Below are 17,660 nucleotides of genomic sequence, written 5' to 3' on the forward strand. Positions count from 1 at the left end.
AATAAGTTATGTTTCTCATTAACCGGAAGAACTTGTCGGCGTCCTTTCAATCAAGTGTATCCGAAGGCCAAAAACACATCTATCGTTCTTAACGTGAAAGTTATAAAAATGGAATGATGTTTTTTTTATGCATTCTTTAATAATTAAAAATCAGTTTTTGGACTTTTCTTTCTTTCAAGAAAGTATAATTGTTTGTCTTTGTTTGGTATTTCAATCGTATCACTAAAGAGAAGACAACCCGATGAGGATGTGGACTTCCTGTCACTGTTTCCGGTTTTTCAGTGGTGCGCATTGGTACTTCGTGTGGATGTGTGAAATAAATGTGTCCATTCACGTTATAAAATAATTATAATAATGGCAGAAGAAAACGTAAGTAACAGATTTTTTCCATGTGATATTTTAATTAATGCCCCAGCGTGTAGTCTGCGAGTCGAATCCACCTTTGTTACTGAGTCTGTGCCCATGTGCTGTGATCAAAACTGAAAAAAGGAAAGCAGCTCGCAAATAGAAAACAAAACTAGCTTCTGGTGGAGGCGTGTCTGTGTTCGGATGAATCTATACGCTACACCACATCTACCAGACCAGCAGCATAATCCTATGCGCTTTGCCAGGCTTTGAGTGCATGCACACATACGCACACACAAACACACGCACACACAAACACAAACACACAGTGACACACACACACACACACAAACACACACACACACACACACTCACACACACACTCACTCACTCTTACATAAATCCGATCTTACAGCGACTATTGTGAAACTTTTAGGTGCATATCCTATAGTTTTGCTTCAATTATCATGTGCAGTAAAACAAACCTCCACAGAATGACAGAAAGGAAAACCAGTCTTTTTGATATCAAGGAGCAATGACAAATTCAAAACATAGTATTTCTAAGTGGCTGACATAAGACGAAAAAAACCCACCAAAACATCAATCTTTTGAATGGTATCCTTGATAACCATTTTCACAAGAGTTGAGTGAATGCACTAATTAGGTTTTCATCTCTTATTAGACAGCTGGAGAGTTCCGTGGCCATCTTGGATTTTGTGCATGCACATCTAACTTTAAATCAATATCGCAAGCAATGCTGAAGGCGATCAACAAGTGAAAAAGCAGCAAACATGTGCGTCCTCCATTTCCTTATTGATAGCCTCCATTGCTACAACCAAACACTATACAATGAAGTGCCATGTATGCACAATCAAAAAAAGAAAATTACAAGCCAGAAAGTCACACAAAAAAAGAAGAAAAAAAGAAGCCTGTTGTTTTGCATGTTCTGCCTTTCACTTGGCATTTGTTGCTAACAATTTCGGAAAGCCAATTAAATTTGAGAGCTCAGATCATGTGACACGCCTATAGTATAAGTCGCATAGGCATGGAACTCCCCTGTGGTCTTTTCTTATTCAGTTCATATCATACAAGGCTCAAATTTGTCACCACATATAACTATAAGTTAAAATTGGGCCTATGGTAGTGTAATTTTGATTTGCATGAGCGACTCAAATGAGAAAGCTGTATAAGGCAAAAACATATTGAGTAACCCCTAGGCTGCCTGTATGATGAGATAACTCATCATTGCAGAGCATATACGCTTCACTGCCACAATGATGAGATAACTTGTCATCGAAATAGACTTTTTCCTGGTTTGCATTCAGTTCGTTGACAAAAATACTGGTCACTTTAGCTTGGGGAATCTTTCTAGATTCTGTTTATAGCTAGAAACCCCATCTATGTCATGAGGCAGTTCTTTATTTGAACGTTTTGGTTGGGTTACTGGCCGCAGTGTTTGCCTGACTCCTCTCCTTGCTCGCTCAACAAAATGTCGGACTGACGCTATGCTCAAGACATGTGATCATGGCGAAATAAATCAATGAAGATTGCTTTCTTTAGCTGATGCTCAGAAAGAACTGAAGCGTAAACTTGAAGGAAAAGACAGTGATGAACATTTATTATATAGGATGATTTGATAGAAAATACAGGGAGCAATCAAGAGTGTGGCCAAAATGCGACTGTCAATGAGTGATGCCAGTTGTATAGTGGTAGCAGACGACAGAAAGTGACCGAATTATTAGCAGGACACAGTGTGAGCGATTTTCTTGGCACTCAGCAAGGTGGTCCGATGAGAACTGGATAAAGTGACCGTGTGAGAGGACTGAAGAGGAGGGGGGTGGAGACTGAGGGGGCGTGGCTTCACATCCATATTATCACTGGGACGCCAGTTGGAGAAGTCACAATACATTGTGTATTTATCTGGTTGTTCTAGTACGATTGTGTGTGTGCAGATATCCATTTGTCCAGAAAATATGATAGTGCAAATTACCTAACTAATGTTTGTGATGAACAAGTTGAAAATGTGACAAAAAACAAAACACTGATTTCAAAACGACAGCATGTCACTAAAAATATATAAAATGGGAAAACATCATGTGTTTTGTCTTGTTTATTCATTTACCTTTCAGAAAATATATATATACTTTTATGGGTCTTTCTCCAATAACAAAGAGCACAGAATTTTTTGATAATTTATACTCGTTTTTTGTTAAAACAAAACAAAACACACACACACAAAAAAAAAAAAAAACCCCAGGCAAATAGATTTCACGTCAATCTTATTTTAGGGTTAACCGTTAAGGCGATCAACCTTCGGTCGACCTAAGGCTGAAATACAATTAAATGAATTATGTGGGGTATTACTAATACTGGTAATAGGGTGACATTGTGTACCTCAGAGTGAATTTCTTCAACAGAATTTGCCAGAGGACAACACTTACGTTGCCATGGACACTTATTTTGCCTCATGGACACTGAACTGCCAGATTAAGCTTCTTAACCATTTTGCCACCTTCCTCCTCCATGAAACTTGAAAGGAGTATACTGTATGTACCAAGGACAGAAGGGTTGAATGATGATATTCATCTAGTACTGTCAAGGTACACCTGGCGTGATAGACATATATATATATATATATATATATATATATATGTGTGTGTGTGTGTGTGTGTGTGTGATATACTCAATGTTTCATTTTTCTTTTCTTTTTTTGTGGTTAATTTCAGGGGAAAGATGGAGAAGATTACAAGTTGGAACGCAACTCAGAGCTTCGCTTTGAAGTTGACTCCCGTAATGAAGTTCATATGGAGGTAAGATTGACAGCATTTGTCAGTTATAGTAAACAAGAAACAGGGACTGTTACCAAGTGTTAGTGTAACTCTAATGGCCAAAGACAAAGGCTCACAATATGGTTTTCAGTATCTTAAACTTAAGGCATGGTCATTTGATTCAGTGTTACTGTATTAGTATTGGGCTTTGTGTTAGTCATATGACTCACTGTGTATAAAATTTTGCATCTACACATAATATATACTGGTATTTGATACTGCATCATTAATCCACATACAAAATAAGGAAGTATTGAACAGATATTGGTGCCATGGTGAAGGTCATGAATATGTTTCCATTGACAGTCAGTAGGACCATGGGACCAGTGTTTAGCAACATGCTCTTTGAGTTTGATTCAAGCAATCAGTGACTGGCTATCCTACACCCCAGTAAGATGGGAAATAGAACATGTTTGATCTCTGTGAGACACAGATTTGCCCTAGGTGTGACATGCTGTGATCATTGATCGGTTGTCCTGGAAACACGTTGTGTAATGGTGATGTTGCATTTTATAACTGGAATTTGCAGCAGGTCTGATGGTAGATTGCTGCCTAAAGAGTCGGTGTTTAGGTTTAGAATTGGTCATTCACATTGTCACCAATATAGTCAAATTTTGGAATGACCCATTGATCATGTGGCAGTAACTTGAGTAAGGTGGTCAACTGACAAATTTATTCTATTTGTCAGGCCAGAAGGCTTTTTGTAGGTTTCTTTCATTTTCATGCAAAGCAGTCATAACTGTAGTTTTATTTTTAACTCCCAGAGCTTCAACATTTCTGTTGTTCCTCTGCAGTTTGGTGTTGAGCAGATGAACATTGTAAACAGTCGGTGAAGGTATATGACTAAAATGAGGTAACAATGATATTACATAACGAGATCACTGTCTGGAACTGGCAAGATTATTTTTCTTCTGTAGATTTGTCACCATGAAGGGAGGGATTCATTTCATTATGACTGTATTGTGGGTTAATAGTTACATGTTAATATAACAAATGAACTTTGTGTTGATACCATAATAGTAGCAATGTATGTACTATGTGGTAAAAAATGCTATCTGATAAATTACTAGGAAATATTCTAATAAGTGATGTGTAAGTAGAACATGTATACCAATTAAACTAAAGATGAAATTGTTTGTTTGTTTTTTTCCAGATGATAGACGGAATGGCGGAAGTGTTTGGGACAGAAATTACCAAGAAGCAGCAGTACAAATTTATGCCTGGCTCAAAAATGGCTGTCTATACTTTCCATGGCTGCACCATCAAAATATCCTTGTTTGCAGAATGTCCAGTTGCTCTTGAAGAATTTTTGTTATTCCCTTTATGGATTTATGATTTATTATTTAAAGCAGGGAACAGGAAGGAGTGAAGAATTAACAACTGCACAGAGGTTATTAAAAATCAGTGTTGTAATTATTACTTTTAGTAATATTTTGTTTTGTAAGGTGTGTATTTAAGATACACAGTGATGACAGTTAAATAAGTTGAGATGTATACAAAGAATCTAGTACAGGGGGAATAAGTATGCAGTAAAAAGACCAATTTTGAAAGTATTACACATGTATTTTGATGGCATTTTGAGGAAGTGTGCAATCCAACTATCTTGTGTCTTCACTGGCATATTTAACATGTCCCTTCAGTCGTGTGTGGTACCACACTGCTTTAAGAAATCAACAATCATTCCTTTCCCAAAGAAAGCACAGCCTAGTTGTCTTAATGATTATTGTCCCATAGCCTTAACATCAGTTGTCATAAAACATATGAACGCCAGGTTCTGCAATTCCTAAAAACCTGCATTCCTCCACCGTTTGAAGGGATTTTGAACAAAGCTGCATTCTCACATAAGATTCTCCCTCATGGACCATACGTCCTCGTTTCCCTTAACTCTTTCCCCACCTGCGGGGCAAGACAGAAGTGGCCTATATCTCCAAGGAGACGCCCATGACCATGTACCTCAACACGCACGCCGCCATGGAGCAGATGCGGGCCAAGGCGGACATTGAGGAGACGCGAGGGCCCCGCGTGCTGGTGGTCGGACCCACAGACGTGGGCAAGAGCACGCTGTGTCGTCTACTGGTCAACTATGCCGTGCGTTGTGGGAGGTCCCCTATCCTGGCTGATCTGGATGTGGGGCAGGTGTGTGTACATGTGTGTGTGTGTGTGTGTGTGTGTGTGTGTGTGTGCATTATATGCTGGCAGGGACAAGGCAGGTGTACATGTGCAGCAACGTACACATACTTATGTTTAAGGCATATGATAATGATAATGGATATGCAATACTTCAGTATCACATTGATATTCTGATGCTAGTGAGAAAATGAAAGTTTTTGCAGCCTGCACATGGTCTGCCACTGGCTTCCTGATTAATACACAAATGGCTGTTTTACTTTTAGTCACACATGCACAATGAACAGCTTGAAAAATGCACTTGAAAAATGGATGTTTCACTTCAGCCAGAAATTTAATTGTTATTGAGTGGTTTATAATCAATGGTTGTGGTTTAAATTGAAAAAAAAAAAAAAAAAAGAAAGTGCTAGTGCAATGAAGTGTCTCTGGTAATAAGAGTGGTGCTCATTTCATCAACTGCATTCACTGCTGTTTGCTGGAAATTCAGTATCATACATTTAACCATGCCCTCAAGAAGAAATCTATGCAAGTTCCCAAGTGATCCTTAACTCTTTTATGAACTGTATGGTCTGTATAAAAAAAAAGAAAAAAGATCACATCACCAATGAACAAGTGTGCCAAACCATCAAGCAGCATATTGGACCTAAGGAAGATTTGCTGTCATCGGTCAGCAAAAGAAAGCTACAGTATGATGGTATAGCCACATAACAATATCCAATGGCCTTGCTAAAACAGTCCTCCAAGTAACTGTTGAGGGAGAAAGGATGGAGAGGAAGACAGGAAAAAAAAAAGATGGACTGACAACATTGCAGAACGGACAGGAAAACAGTTTGCAGTGACCCATGTTTTGGCACACAACCGACAGACCTGGAGGAATCTGGTGAACAGTTCTTGGGTGTGGCACCCCAATGATTCTTAATAGAATTGAGGGGAGAAGAAGAGGTAGAAGAAGTATAAGTGATGTTCATCCTTTGGATTCAAAGATGACCATGGCTTCAAAAATCAGATGGAAGATCGGTGGCTGTGGGTCTGGAGGTGACTGATGAGGCCAATCTGAGCCCTGAAGGCTTGGCCACATGTGGGACACAAGTGAGTGGGTGTTGTCATGGCAGTGGATGCTGCTCGGGACTTGCGCACAGCATGCTTTCGTTGCACCTCAGTGATGTGTCTTGCTTCAGCTGCACAGGTAGAAGTATAAGTACCATAACATATATATCTGTTGGTTACCCTTAGGGCCAGGTGTCGGTGCCGGGCACGCTGGGAGCGGTGGTGATGGAGCACACGGCGGACGTGGTGGAGGGCTATGTCAAGACCACACCCCTGGTCTTCCACTTTGGCCACAAGTCACCTGCCGATAACAACACCCTCTTCAACACCCTCACCTCCCGCATGGCTGAGGTCATCAACATCCGCAGCGAGCAGAGTCAGAGAGGTATGGGTTTTTTCGTTTCTTTTGTTTTCTTTTTTTTGTCTCCTTTTCATTTTGTTGTTTAGCACTTGACTACTGCTAATGTTTATGATAAATGGTTCCTCCACTGCAGTGGGAATGTATATTTACTGCTTAGTTTTTTGTGATGAACTTTGACTCTCAAACGGGGAGGCAAGATTGCACTGGCTGTTAATGCTACAGCCTCACTGGCTAGTTGGCCTTTGGGGACCATCCCAAAGCTTATTGTCCTAACACCTTCTTGGCCGAGAGAGCGGGGATGTCATTCTCCGCAAGACAATCAAGACATTATCTGCTGTAATCAAATTCTAGTGGGGATAGTCAGGACAGCAGTTGCCTCCCTTGCTGTTCTGACAGTCATAGTCAGACATGAATTACTATTAATATACTGCTAATGTGTATACTCAACAGTGAAGGGATGTTGCTTCACTGATATAAGATAATAAAGTATTCTGGATTATATTTGTACAATTACTTTTTACTTGACATGATGAATCATGGGGAAACATAGTTTTTGTATGTGTGTGCACAGTCTCAAAGGGGTAAGGTTAACAGCTGGCAACTAAATGGTGTTTTTCAAAGACCACCTGCTTTTCATGTTCATGGCTCATTGACATTGACAATTTTGTTACCAGGTAATTCGTTTATTGTCTTTTTCTTTTTGAAACAAATAGTATTTGTAGAATATTTTTTCTTTTATTCTTCTTTCAAAGAAGAAAACTTGTGAGTAAACTTGCACACACATGTCCCTCACCCCCTCCCCCCAACCCCCCCCCCCCCCCAACACATCCACACCCTAGGACACCCCCTCCACTACCACCCCCATCCCCTGCCCCTGCCTTTGACTGAAACCCCAGTCTGACCTTCCCACAGTAACTGAATGACACCGTAAACGCCATGACAAGATACTTTTCTCCACTCTACACAAACACTGTTGTTAATACCATCATGGCAGTCTCTCTGTGTCCATTACACACACAGTGAACTCGAGCGGGGTGGTGATCAACACCGGGGGATGGGTGCGGGGAGCAGGGTACGATGCCCTGAAGCATGCGGCAGGCTCCTTCGAGGTGGACATCATCATTGTTCTGGACCAGGAGCGCCTGTACAACCAGCTGAAGGGAGACATGCCAGAGTTTGTCAAAATCGTCCTGCTGCCCAAGTCTGGAGGGGTAAGAAGCTGAAGTACCTGGTGGTGATGTGACTTCTTGGTTTAAACACTATTTTATTTGGAACATGTACAAAACAACACAGGTATAGATGAACAGGACACAAAAAAATCTTATGTAAAGTCCTGTCCTGATACATGTACATACTAAGTATGTGACGGATGTCATCATAGCTAAAAACTTAAACGTGATCATACATGAGTTTCGATAAAAGTACGCTAAGATAGAGATAAAGTGAAACAAAATAGATAATTAACGTGTGGTGGAGAGAGTGCTTCTTCTTCTGTCTTCTTATGTCTTCTTCTTTCTTCTTCTTCTTCTTCTTGTCCTCCTTCTCCTTCTTCTTTTTCTTCTTTCTCTTCTCCTTCTTCTTCTTTTTGTTGTTGTTTTTCTTCTCCCCTTAATTTGTGAAAAATCATTGGGGTGGTGCACAGAAAAATGCTTCAGCAGATTCTTCTCGGTTTTGCCATTGTGTGTCTAAAGACTGGATCTCTGAAAATGGTTTCTCATCTATTCTGCAGTATAAGTGCTTGCCTGGTTGTGGTGTTGCAGGTCACCTAAATTGTTGTGGTGTTGGTGGTGGTTTTTTTGGAGGTGGGGTGTGTGTGTGGGGGGGGAAACGCGCATCTGTGTGTGTAAGGAAAGTTAAGTTTGTGTTATCATCACCAGGTTTTTTTGTTCTTTTTTGGTGTGTGTGTGTGTGTGTGCAGGTGTGTGTGTGTGTGTTTGTGTGTATACATAACAGGAAAGTAGCCAAAGATGATATCAGCAGTATTCATGACGGTATCATCATGAGGTAATAAGGGGTGGAGGGAGGAATCATTTGAAAGAAGGAGTGGAAAAGCACATTAAGATGGCATCTTGTGGTTGCTTACAGGTGGTGGAACGCTCCCAGCATGCAAGGGCCGAGGCCCGAGACATGAAAATTCGGGATTATTTTTACGGTGTCAATGGCAACCTCTACCCTCATTCCTTTGACATCAAGTTTAACGAAATAAAACTGTTCAAGATTGGAGGTTTGTGTGTTTTAGCTGTTTTCCTGTCATGTGTGTGATGAGACAAATTTTTATCAGTTTAGATGCATTTGTGACGAGCATTGTTGTAAATTTTAATTTGAAAACAGCATGTTGAGTTAACTGAAACTGAAGCAGTGGAAATAGAAATGGTCTGATGCAGGTCATTAAAAAGTACTGTGAAAAGCTCCACATACTTTGTCTACAGATTTTCTGTTATTGTTTCCCAGTTTTCAGGTGAGTTCACATATTGAAAAATTTTCATTTGATAAATGCCCATTCTATTTGTTGTGTCTTTGTGTCTGTCTCAAGATTGATAATAGATACATATGTATACAGAGAGGAAGAGATAGAGAGAATGGTAATGTTTTAATCAAAAGGCCTTGGCTACATTTAAAGGGGCTTGTACACAGTTCATGTGACAAGCATATCCCAAAATTGAAATGCTGCAAACAAATACATAGGAAAGGGGGGGGGGGGAGGAGATAAACAGTAGACAAGAGAGAAGTGAAAGAGAGCAAAATCAAATAGTCAATGTGCAGCTACTTGAGAAAAACGAAATGCTGTGTGATGTTTGCAGCTCCATCACTTCCGGAGTCCTGTCTGCCTTTGGGCATGAAGGCTTCTGACTGCAAGACCAAGCTGATCCCAGTCCTGCCCAGTAAGTTGTTCCAGCCTCACACTCGTCAGTGAAGGGTTTCCGCCTCAATGGTATAAGATTGAATTTAGTGGTCGGGATGTCTGTCACTGTCCTTTATCTGGACTTTTTCCTCTCTGGGTTGCATTTTTTTTGTTCATCCCAGCCAATCACATCACTTAAAAGTACACAAAGTGCATGAAGTGCACTTCAAATTGATGCCACTGCACTGACCTCATTTCACAGTCAAGGGAATGAAGAAGAAACATGGTCATGGTTTGGATCTGTTCCTTGACATAAAATGATTCAGTTCGAAATTGTGTAGTTCTCTGGTCCAAGTGTTGCGGTTAAAGTGTTGGGCATTCAATGTTAGGGTCCTGGGTTTTAAATCCTGGTTACAGCACCTGGTGGGTTAAGGGTGGAGCTTTTTACCCTCTCCCATGTCAACAGATGTGCAGAGCTGATAGTGCCCAAGCCCACTTCATGTGTATTTGCATGCAGAAGATCAAATGCACATGTTAAAGATCCCTGAATCCATGTCAGCATTTTGTGGGGTATGGCGGCAAGAGCATTCTCAGATTGTACACACCTGAAAACAGAGTATGGCTGCCCAATGAATGGGTAAAACGATCATGCATGTGAAAGACCACACTTACATACGTAAGTAAATGTAGGAGCTGCCACTCATGAATGCTGAAGAAGAAGCAAGAGAGAAATATATCTCACAACTACCAGATAATATGTAAATCCATTGATAAAAGTTTCTTTGCAGGAATAGCAGGAATATTGATAATTAATTGTATATCAGTTTAGGCAGAAGGAATCATAATTAGCAAGAAAGTAAATGTGGGAACTATCGGAAATGAATGTCTGGGGGGTTGTTTTTTGTTTGCTTGTTTGTTTTTTTGTTTGTTTGTTTTTTTTTGGGGGGGAGGGGGGGGTTGGTGGGTTTTTTGTTCTAAGTTTTTAGGATTGTCTGAAAAGTAATGTGATTCTAAATAGACTGATGCCATGTAAATATCTATCACATTTGTCAGTGTTTGGTTTATGCAATATATTTTGTGTTGTGAAGGAAACAGAACTTAATGGAAACTCATAAGTTGGGTAGGGTGTGTAAATTATCCTTACATCTGGAATACACATTTAATAGTACACTGGTTTAATTTTGGGTTTTTTGTTTGTTTTATTTTTAAGCTGTTATATATATATATATATATATATATATATATATATATATATATATAAATATGTATATATATATATGACATTGTTTGACTGAAGAGCTGGTTCAACGTGTTTATTGTTGTTGATGTATCCTGCACGCCCTGAAATGGATTCAGTTCCTTTGGGTGTTTGAAGAGCTGTTGCATGTGTGGTTGTGTTTCAGCGATGACCCTCTTGCACCATGTTCTGAGCATCAGTGCTGCCAACTCTGTGGATCAGAACATAGTGGAGAGCAACATACTGGGCTTTATTGTGGTGTAAGTCTTTCCCTTGAGACCTGCGGTATTGTGTGGTCCTCTTTGTCATCTGGCTGTCTTTTGTGTGTGTGTATATGTGTGTGCGTGTGTGTGTGAGTGTGTGTATTTTTGTGTGTGTGTGTGATGTGTGTTTGATTGTGTGTGTGTGTGTGTGTGTGTGTGTTTACACGTCTATATGTGTGCATATTTGTGTGTATGACTGTGTGTGTATTGTGCGTGTGTGTGTGTTTGCATTTATGTATGCGTTTGATTGCGTGCATTTTAATCCCCTTAATCTGCTTGTTGGTTTGGGACTGCATGTCAAGGCTGTACTCTACGCTCCCTGTCAAAATGATATCCCGGCGTTAACCAGGTCCGAGAGATACAGACACTTGCAGTGTTGGTCAGGTAATTAGAGCAGCACACCCAAAGATGCATCCGTGAAGTGGATGACACTCGACTGTGTGGTCCCAGTCTCCTCCATTTAAGCCCACAGTACACTCAACTCTGGGTAGGAGCCGGCCATGGGCCGAAAAACCCACCTGTGCTGGGATTTGAACCTGCATCGTCCCAGCCATCAGTTCATGACACTAACCACTTCGCCATGGCGGCTGGTTACAAAAGCAGAGCTTTGTAGTTATTGTTACGTTGGTGAAAGTAACCCTGAGATAACAAGACTGGGAGTTTTTCTTGAGCAAACCATGGTTACTCCCTCTGTGGTAGAAACTGATTTTTTGAATCATGTCTTCACTAACACTGTTTATGGCATATAATAGTTGACATGTACTGTGACTGAAACTTACTCATTTAAAACGTGGTGCCACCAATTTTTCTGTTGATGTGACTGTTGTCTGTGCAAATATCTGCAATTTCGATTGCTCTACCATTCAAGTCATTGTCACCGTGATAACTGTCTTCAAAACACCAAATTAAATAATAGAAGTCTATGATGTGTTCCTGAAAATTCTTGAAAGTTTCAGTTTTTACGTCATGTGTTCCTGTTAGTAAGATTTTGAGGAAGACATGTATGTTAATGTGGTGTGTGTGTGTGTGTGCATGTGCTTGTGCATATATGTGTGTGTGTGCACGTGTGTGCGTGTGCATGATTGTGCATGTGTGTGTGTGTGTTTGTGAATGTGTGTGTGCATGTGTGTGTGTGTGCGCATGATTGTGCACGTGTGTTTGTGTGTATGTGTGTGCATGATTGTGCATGTGTGTGTATGTGTGTGTGCAGAACGGCAGTGGACATGGAGAAGTCGATCCTGACAGTGCTGTCCCCGGCGCCCAGACCCCTGCCCAAATCCATACTGCTGGTGATGGACATTCAGTTCATGGACATCAAGTGATAGCAGTCGTGGTGGATCCACGGATGTCTGGGGGATGCCATTGAACATCAGTTTATGGATGGGGACTTTTAAGAGGAATGCAGGGACAAGAGCGAAACCAACAGCAAGAACTGTGTTAGCAGGAAGCAGGAAGAAGTGACATGAGGAGAGGAGTAGAGTCTCTTACACTGGAAGAAAGTTCCTGCTGTTTCAATTTTTTTCCCCTGCTGAACTGAAACAGCAAAAGTTAACTGTTACAAAAAAAAATCTTAGTGATTACAATTTTCACAGATATAATTCAGAGTATCTCCTTTTTTTTTCTTTTTTTTTAATATACTTTCAAGGAAAAATATAGGTGTACAATCCAGTGCATCTTGTCATTAAAACACAACAAAATCAAGGTGTGCATATTTATGGGACAAAGAAAAGTAGCAAAGTATCACCACCTGTTGTAACAAAAGTGGTTATCATCTCTATGTTGATGATACTGAGGACACAAGTTCAACCCGCATCATGTTTTTTTTGTCTGTTGCCAGCTCCTACTTGGAGATAAGTGTGCTTTGGGCTCGAATGGGAAGACTGGGAGCACACAGTCGAGGATCATCCTCTTCACAGTCTTTGAGAGTGTTGCTCCAATTTCCTGACCAACTTTGCAAGCGTTTTGTATCTCTGGCAGTTGGGCCTAATTGACACCAGGATATATTATGAAATGAGGCATAGGAAACAGTCTTGTCAAATTGTCCCTGACAAAAATACATAGGCACCTTAATAAATCATGGCAGCATTATCATCATCGCCATCATTATTTCATCACAGTGAAAATACAGAAAATAGAAGTGTTCCAAATTCTGGGGCACCTGTCCTCCCCCCCAAAAAACCCCCAAAACAAAACAAAACGAAAAAAACACCAGAAAGAAATGTAGCAAAGTATCAATTCGGTGTGATTGGATATTTATTTAGGGGAGAACATGGGGGGGTGTTGAAACCGCATTTCTTTCAAAAATAAACATGGCTGTTACTTGGAGCAACGAAAACATAGTGAAATTTTCACCAAACTGCAGAAAAAAGAAATTGGAACATACCAAAGAAACTTCCTTGTACGGAAGTCTAGTTCAGGGGCCTTGTGATGTGTATAATAAACATGCTTGCAGCACATGTCCAGTACAGGTAAAAGTTTGCAGCATATGTCAAATGCAGTTTAAAACTGGCAGCATATTTCAATTTCAAAATTTGCTGTACTGGTCCTATACAATTAAAAACTTGCAATGTTTGTCAAATATGGTTTAAAATGTGCAGCTTTTGTTAAACACATTTGAAAACTTGCAACTTATTTCAAAGAACAATTGCAGAATTTGCTGTATTGGTCAAATGCAACTGAAAACTTGCAAAATTCATCAAATACAATTGAAAACTTGTAGCTCAATATGTCAAATACGGTGGAAAACACCTGCAGTGTCAAAATTGTTTTAATTGAAAACTTGCAGTATACAGACTCAGATAAAATTGAAAACTGTGGAGTTGAATGCTGATACTGACAGTCATTGAAGCTGAACACAGATAAAGATGGCAGGGCTTGTAGGAGATGGAAAAAATGCATCGACTAGATGTACAGATTGATCAAACATGGAAGAATCAAATACTTAACATCATCATCATAGTTGTATAAACATAATGAGTTTGAGTGAACCAGATGGGTAGAAGAATGGATGTTTTGAATGTTTTTTTTTTTAACCTTTTTATCATTTTTACATTTGCATATTACACAGGCTGCACGTTCAGTCATATCTTAAACAAAGTCGCTACTTCAGAAAGCTGTTTACTCTCAAGCAGTCAGCATTTTATCTTGCGACATAGAGACAGTTTTGTTTCATGTAAGTATGTAGAACTACTAGAAAAAAATATTTTTTGATGCTCATGGTGTCATTCTTAATCACCACCCCACAGGCCTCCCTCCCCCACCCCCCACCCCCTGACCCCCTAAAAATAAAAAGAGGAAGAAATGAAAAATAGAAAATGTCAGCTATCTGAACAAGAGCAGTTTATTTGGTTCAGATTAAGAGTATTTAAGCTGTTTAGGATTTGGTTTGTTTAAGAGTTATTCTGCATTGCCTTCCATTCAGTTCCAGACTTGCCATAATGTGCAGTCTAAGATTAAAGATGGTCTGGCTGACAATTGAAATTTTAATTGGAGGATTTGAAATTTTAATTGGAGGATTTGTACAGAACTGTGCTCAGGCATGATTTTGTGTGTGTGTGATGCTGAAAGTGGACATATTAATGGGAGGATTAGGGAGGGATCTTGTTCATGACTGTGTGCAGGCATGATTGTGTGTTCTTGTGTGTGCGCGCACGTGTGTGTGCATGCGTGAGTGAGTGTGTGTGTGTGTGTGTGTGCCATTTTGTGTATGTACACATGTATGTATGTGTGTGTGCATGTTAGTGTGTCTGTGTGCCTATATGCCTGCGTGTGTATGTGCCTGTATGTTTATGTGTGTACGTGTGTGTGTGTGTGTGTGTGTGTGTGTGTGATAATGTACACTGGTGTTTATTCAGTCTGGTATATGACTAATTTGTTACATGAAAGTTAAAATCTGTATTTGAAGAAATGACTCAATGAATTGCTGTTTGGAAATGTTTGTCTGTGGGTGTTATTGAGGTTGTGTACAAATAAATTGTTGTTTTACAATTTATTGTTTGTGGTGGTTGAAAAGCATGTGAGTTGACTCTTTCGTAGTTTACAATGTATTCAGTCTTCGGTGTATTATTGATATTGTTCTGTGCAGTAATATTTAAACCCGTGACTGTGCTGTTTACATACATCATACGTGTTGAAAGATACAACGCCAATGCTGTATTGGGAGATATGACTAAACCATGATTACAAGCTTGAATTATCCATTTCTCTGGAACTTTCTGCAGCATTGGGATAGCAAACCAAAACTATTTGTAAGGGTTCTTTTATTCATGGAGCGTAATGTGTTTTTGGTCATGGAGGGAAATAAGTCGGGAAAAAATTCTTGCATGCGAAATACTCAAAGAAAGTATATATAACCGATTCTGTTCTGAAAGGAACACACAGTCCAATTATGAAGTTAATGATTTTGTGATAGGAAAACTCCTACAATGACATGAATTGCAGAATCTTTACAGAGCATATTAATTTTGATTATCTACTTTTGAAAACGCACAAAGACACAAGGAGGTTGGCATATATTATGATGTCCTTGGAGACTGGAAAAATTCCAACCCTTGATTTTTTCCCCCAAGACTCAAAATGGTTTCTTCAGTAATGGTTTTCATTTTGAGGACAAAGGGAAATGACATCTGAAGAAAAAAAAAAAAAAAAGCATCATGCTGATGTGGTTTGTTGAGAAAATCAATAATTGTCATCAAACGTCTGAACTGTTGAATGGTAGAAAGGAGTGATTGTAAGTAAAGGCAGAGACAATTTGTAATTGTACATACACGTGTACATGTGTGCTTAAACTAGATTAAAGTATGCATGCTCACACGGACTCATACACACACACACTTTACACATAGTAAACAGCTGCCCATACAATTCCGCCCTTCTGGCATGGTGAAGAGGCTCCCATAACAATTTCCACTGTGTGGTTTTTCTACAGAAACACCCAATACTCTCCGAACTGGCAGGGCTGTACATAGATTCTGATGATAAGTAGTGCTTTATTCCTTGATGAGAACATTTCACACCCCATTCCCCAAGATATAAATGCCTTCTTTGGTATTGATTTTCAGTTTGTGGGAAAAGGTGGATTTGCATTAGAAAAAAAGCATGGCACATCACTGATTAGATTTATCGAGAAAGTCTCCCCACATGTTGTCAAGTATCTGAACATTTCATCGTATTCAGCGCAGCTGATTCACACCACATAAGTACAGTCTGTCACTGAGGGTCAAACAAATATGATGTCCCCATCAGTGGTAACCATAATGAAACCTTAACAACTTAAAAGACATACAGGTCAACAGATGACAACACTTACATAGTTCTGCCATGATGAAGAGGCTCACAAACTGTTGCCCTTTCCCCCTTCACCCCACACAACCACTTCTTTTGTCAAATTTTGTTTACAGCAACCAAAAACCATCGTGGTCTAAATGAAGAGTCAAACTCAACCGGAGTAATAATAATAATAAAAATAATTTTAAAAAAACACACCCCAAAACCACTATTTAAGATGTAGGGAAAATTGGAAGTTGGGCACACACACACACACACACACACACAAGCAGCAAAAAACAAACAAACAAACTTGGAATTTACAAAACGAAACTCTTAATTGTTGTGTTTGGCCAAAGCTGAAAAAATAAGTCTTAAAAGCTATTGAATTTTTAACTTTTGCATCCCACAAAACCATCATAGACTTACAGTTGCCACGAAGGGTTAAACAGTACGTGTGTCCGTGTTATTTCATATAGATAAACTTACCATAATCCTTGTCAGCTGGTACACGTCTGGCAATGCTCACAATCGTTTGTACAATGTAGCGGACCGTTTTTTGGTTATTGATTCTATCGATCAAATTGTGCACAGGCCTATCTTTCGTTGCATCTAACTGCCGTTCTTTTAGATGGGACATCCACAGTTCTGGTTGTTAACTCTGTCCATCTGTCTGTCGCTCTCTGTTTGTCCACACTCCTACCTCTTTCTATCTGTCTATCTGTGTCTGGCTCCGTGTGTATGTCTGTGTCTTGTCTGCCTATCTGTCCGTCTCTGCCTGTCGGTCTGCCTCTGTGTGTGTGTGTGTGTGTGTGTGTGTGTGCTTGTGTGCGTGTGTTTGCGAGCGTGTGGTTGTTGTTTGTGAACAGTCAAGAAACGATTTGCATCGCGTCAGTGATCGACAGTGTTAAAATGTCTTAAATGTGTTAAAATTGCCTCTTAATCTACCCTAACACAGGTTTTACCATGACAAGAATGGGAATTGTTTGCTATTGCTATTGATTATTAATAAGCAGAGCCCATGTATACATGTGTACTATCGTTCGTTGCAGTTGTTGGTGTGTGTGTGTGTTTGTGAGTGTGAGCATGTGTGCGTGTGTGTGCACGCGTGCGTGCATGTGTGAAGGTGTATGTGTACGTGTGCGTGCGTGCGTGAGTGCGTGTGCTTGTTTGTATATTTGTGCTCACGCACGTGCATTTGGTTGTGTGTGAATAGTCAGGACACTAACTGCGTCGCGTCATTGATCGATTCTGTCAGCATTTCCTTGGCGGATGGCAATTAATTGCCTCTTAATCTCCCCTTACACAGGTTTTACCATGACTGGAATGGAAATTGTTTGCCATG

General features: G+C 39.9%; 1 protein-coding gene across 1 annotated transcript; it reads left to right on the plus strand.

Moving 5' to 3' along the window:
- Window positions 1-250: 250 nt before the first annotated feature.
- LOC143293674 (polyribonucleotide 5'-hydroxyl-kinase Clp1-like) lies at window positions 251-15,029 on the plus strand. The gene is made up of 10 exons (XM_076604826.1): window positions 251-369; window positions 3,072-3,155; window positions 4,327-4,440; window positions 5,070-5,309; window positions 6,534-6,732; window positions 7,729-7,919; window positions 8,794-8,932; window positions 9,510-9,590; window positions 10,954-11,047; window positions 12,261-15,029. Exons 1-10 carry the CDS (start codon window positions 355-357, stop codon window positions 12,370-12,372), a joined length of 1,269 nt encoding a protein of 422 aa, XP_076460941.1. The 5' UTR covers window positions 251-354; the 3' UTR covers window positions 12,373-15,029.
- The last annotated feature ends 2,631 nt before the right edge of the window (window positions 15,030-17,660 follow it).

This window comes from Babylonia areolata, chromosome 19 (assembly GCF_041734735.1).
Source record: "Babylonia areolata isolate BAREFJ2019XMU chromosome 19, ASM4173473v1, whole genome shotgun sequence".
Taxonomy (NCBI): Eukaryota; Metazoa; Mollusca; class Gastropoda; order Neogastropoda; family Buccinidae; genus Babylonia; species Babylonia areolata.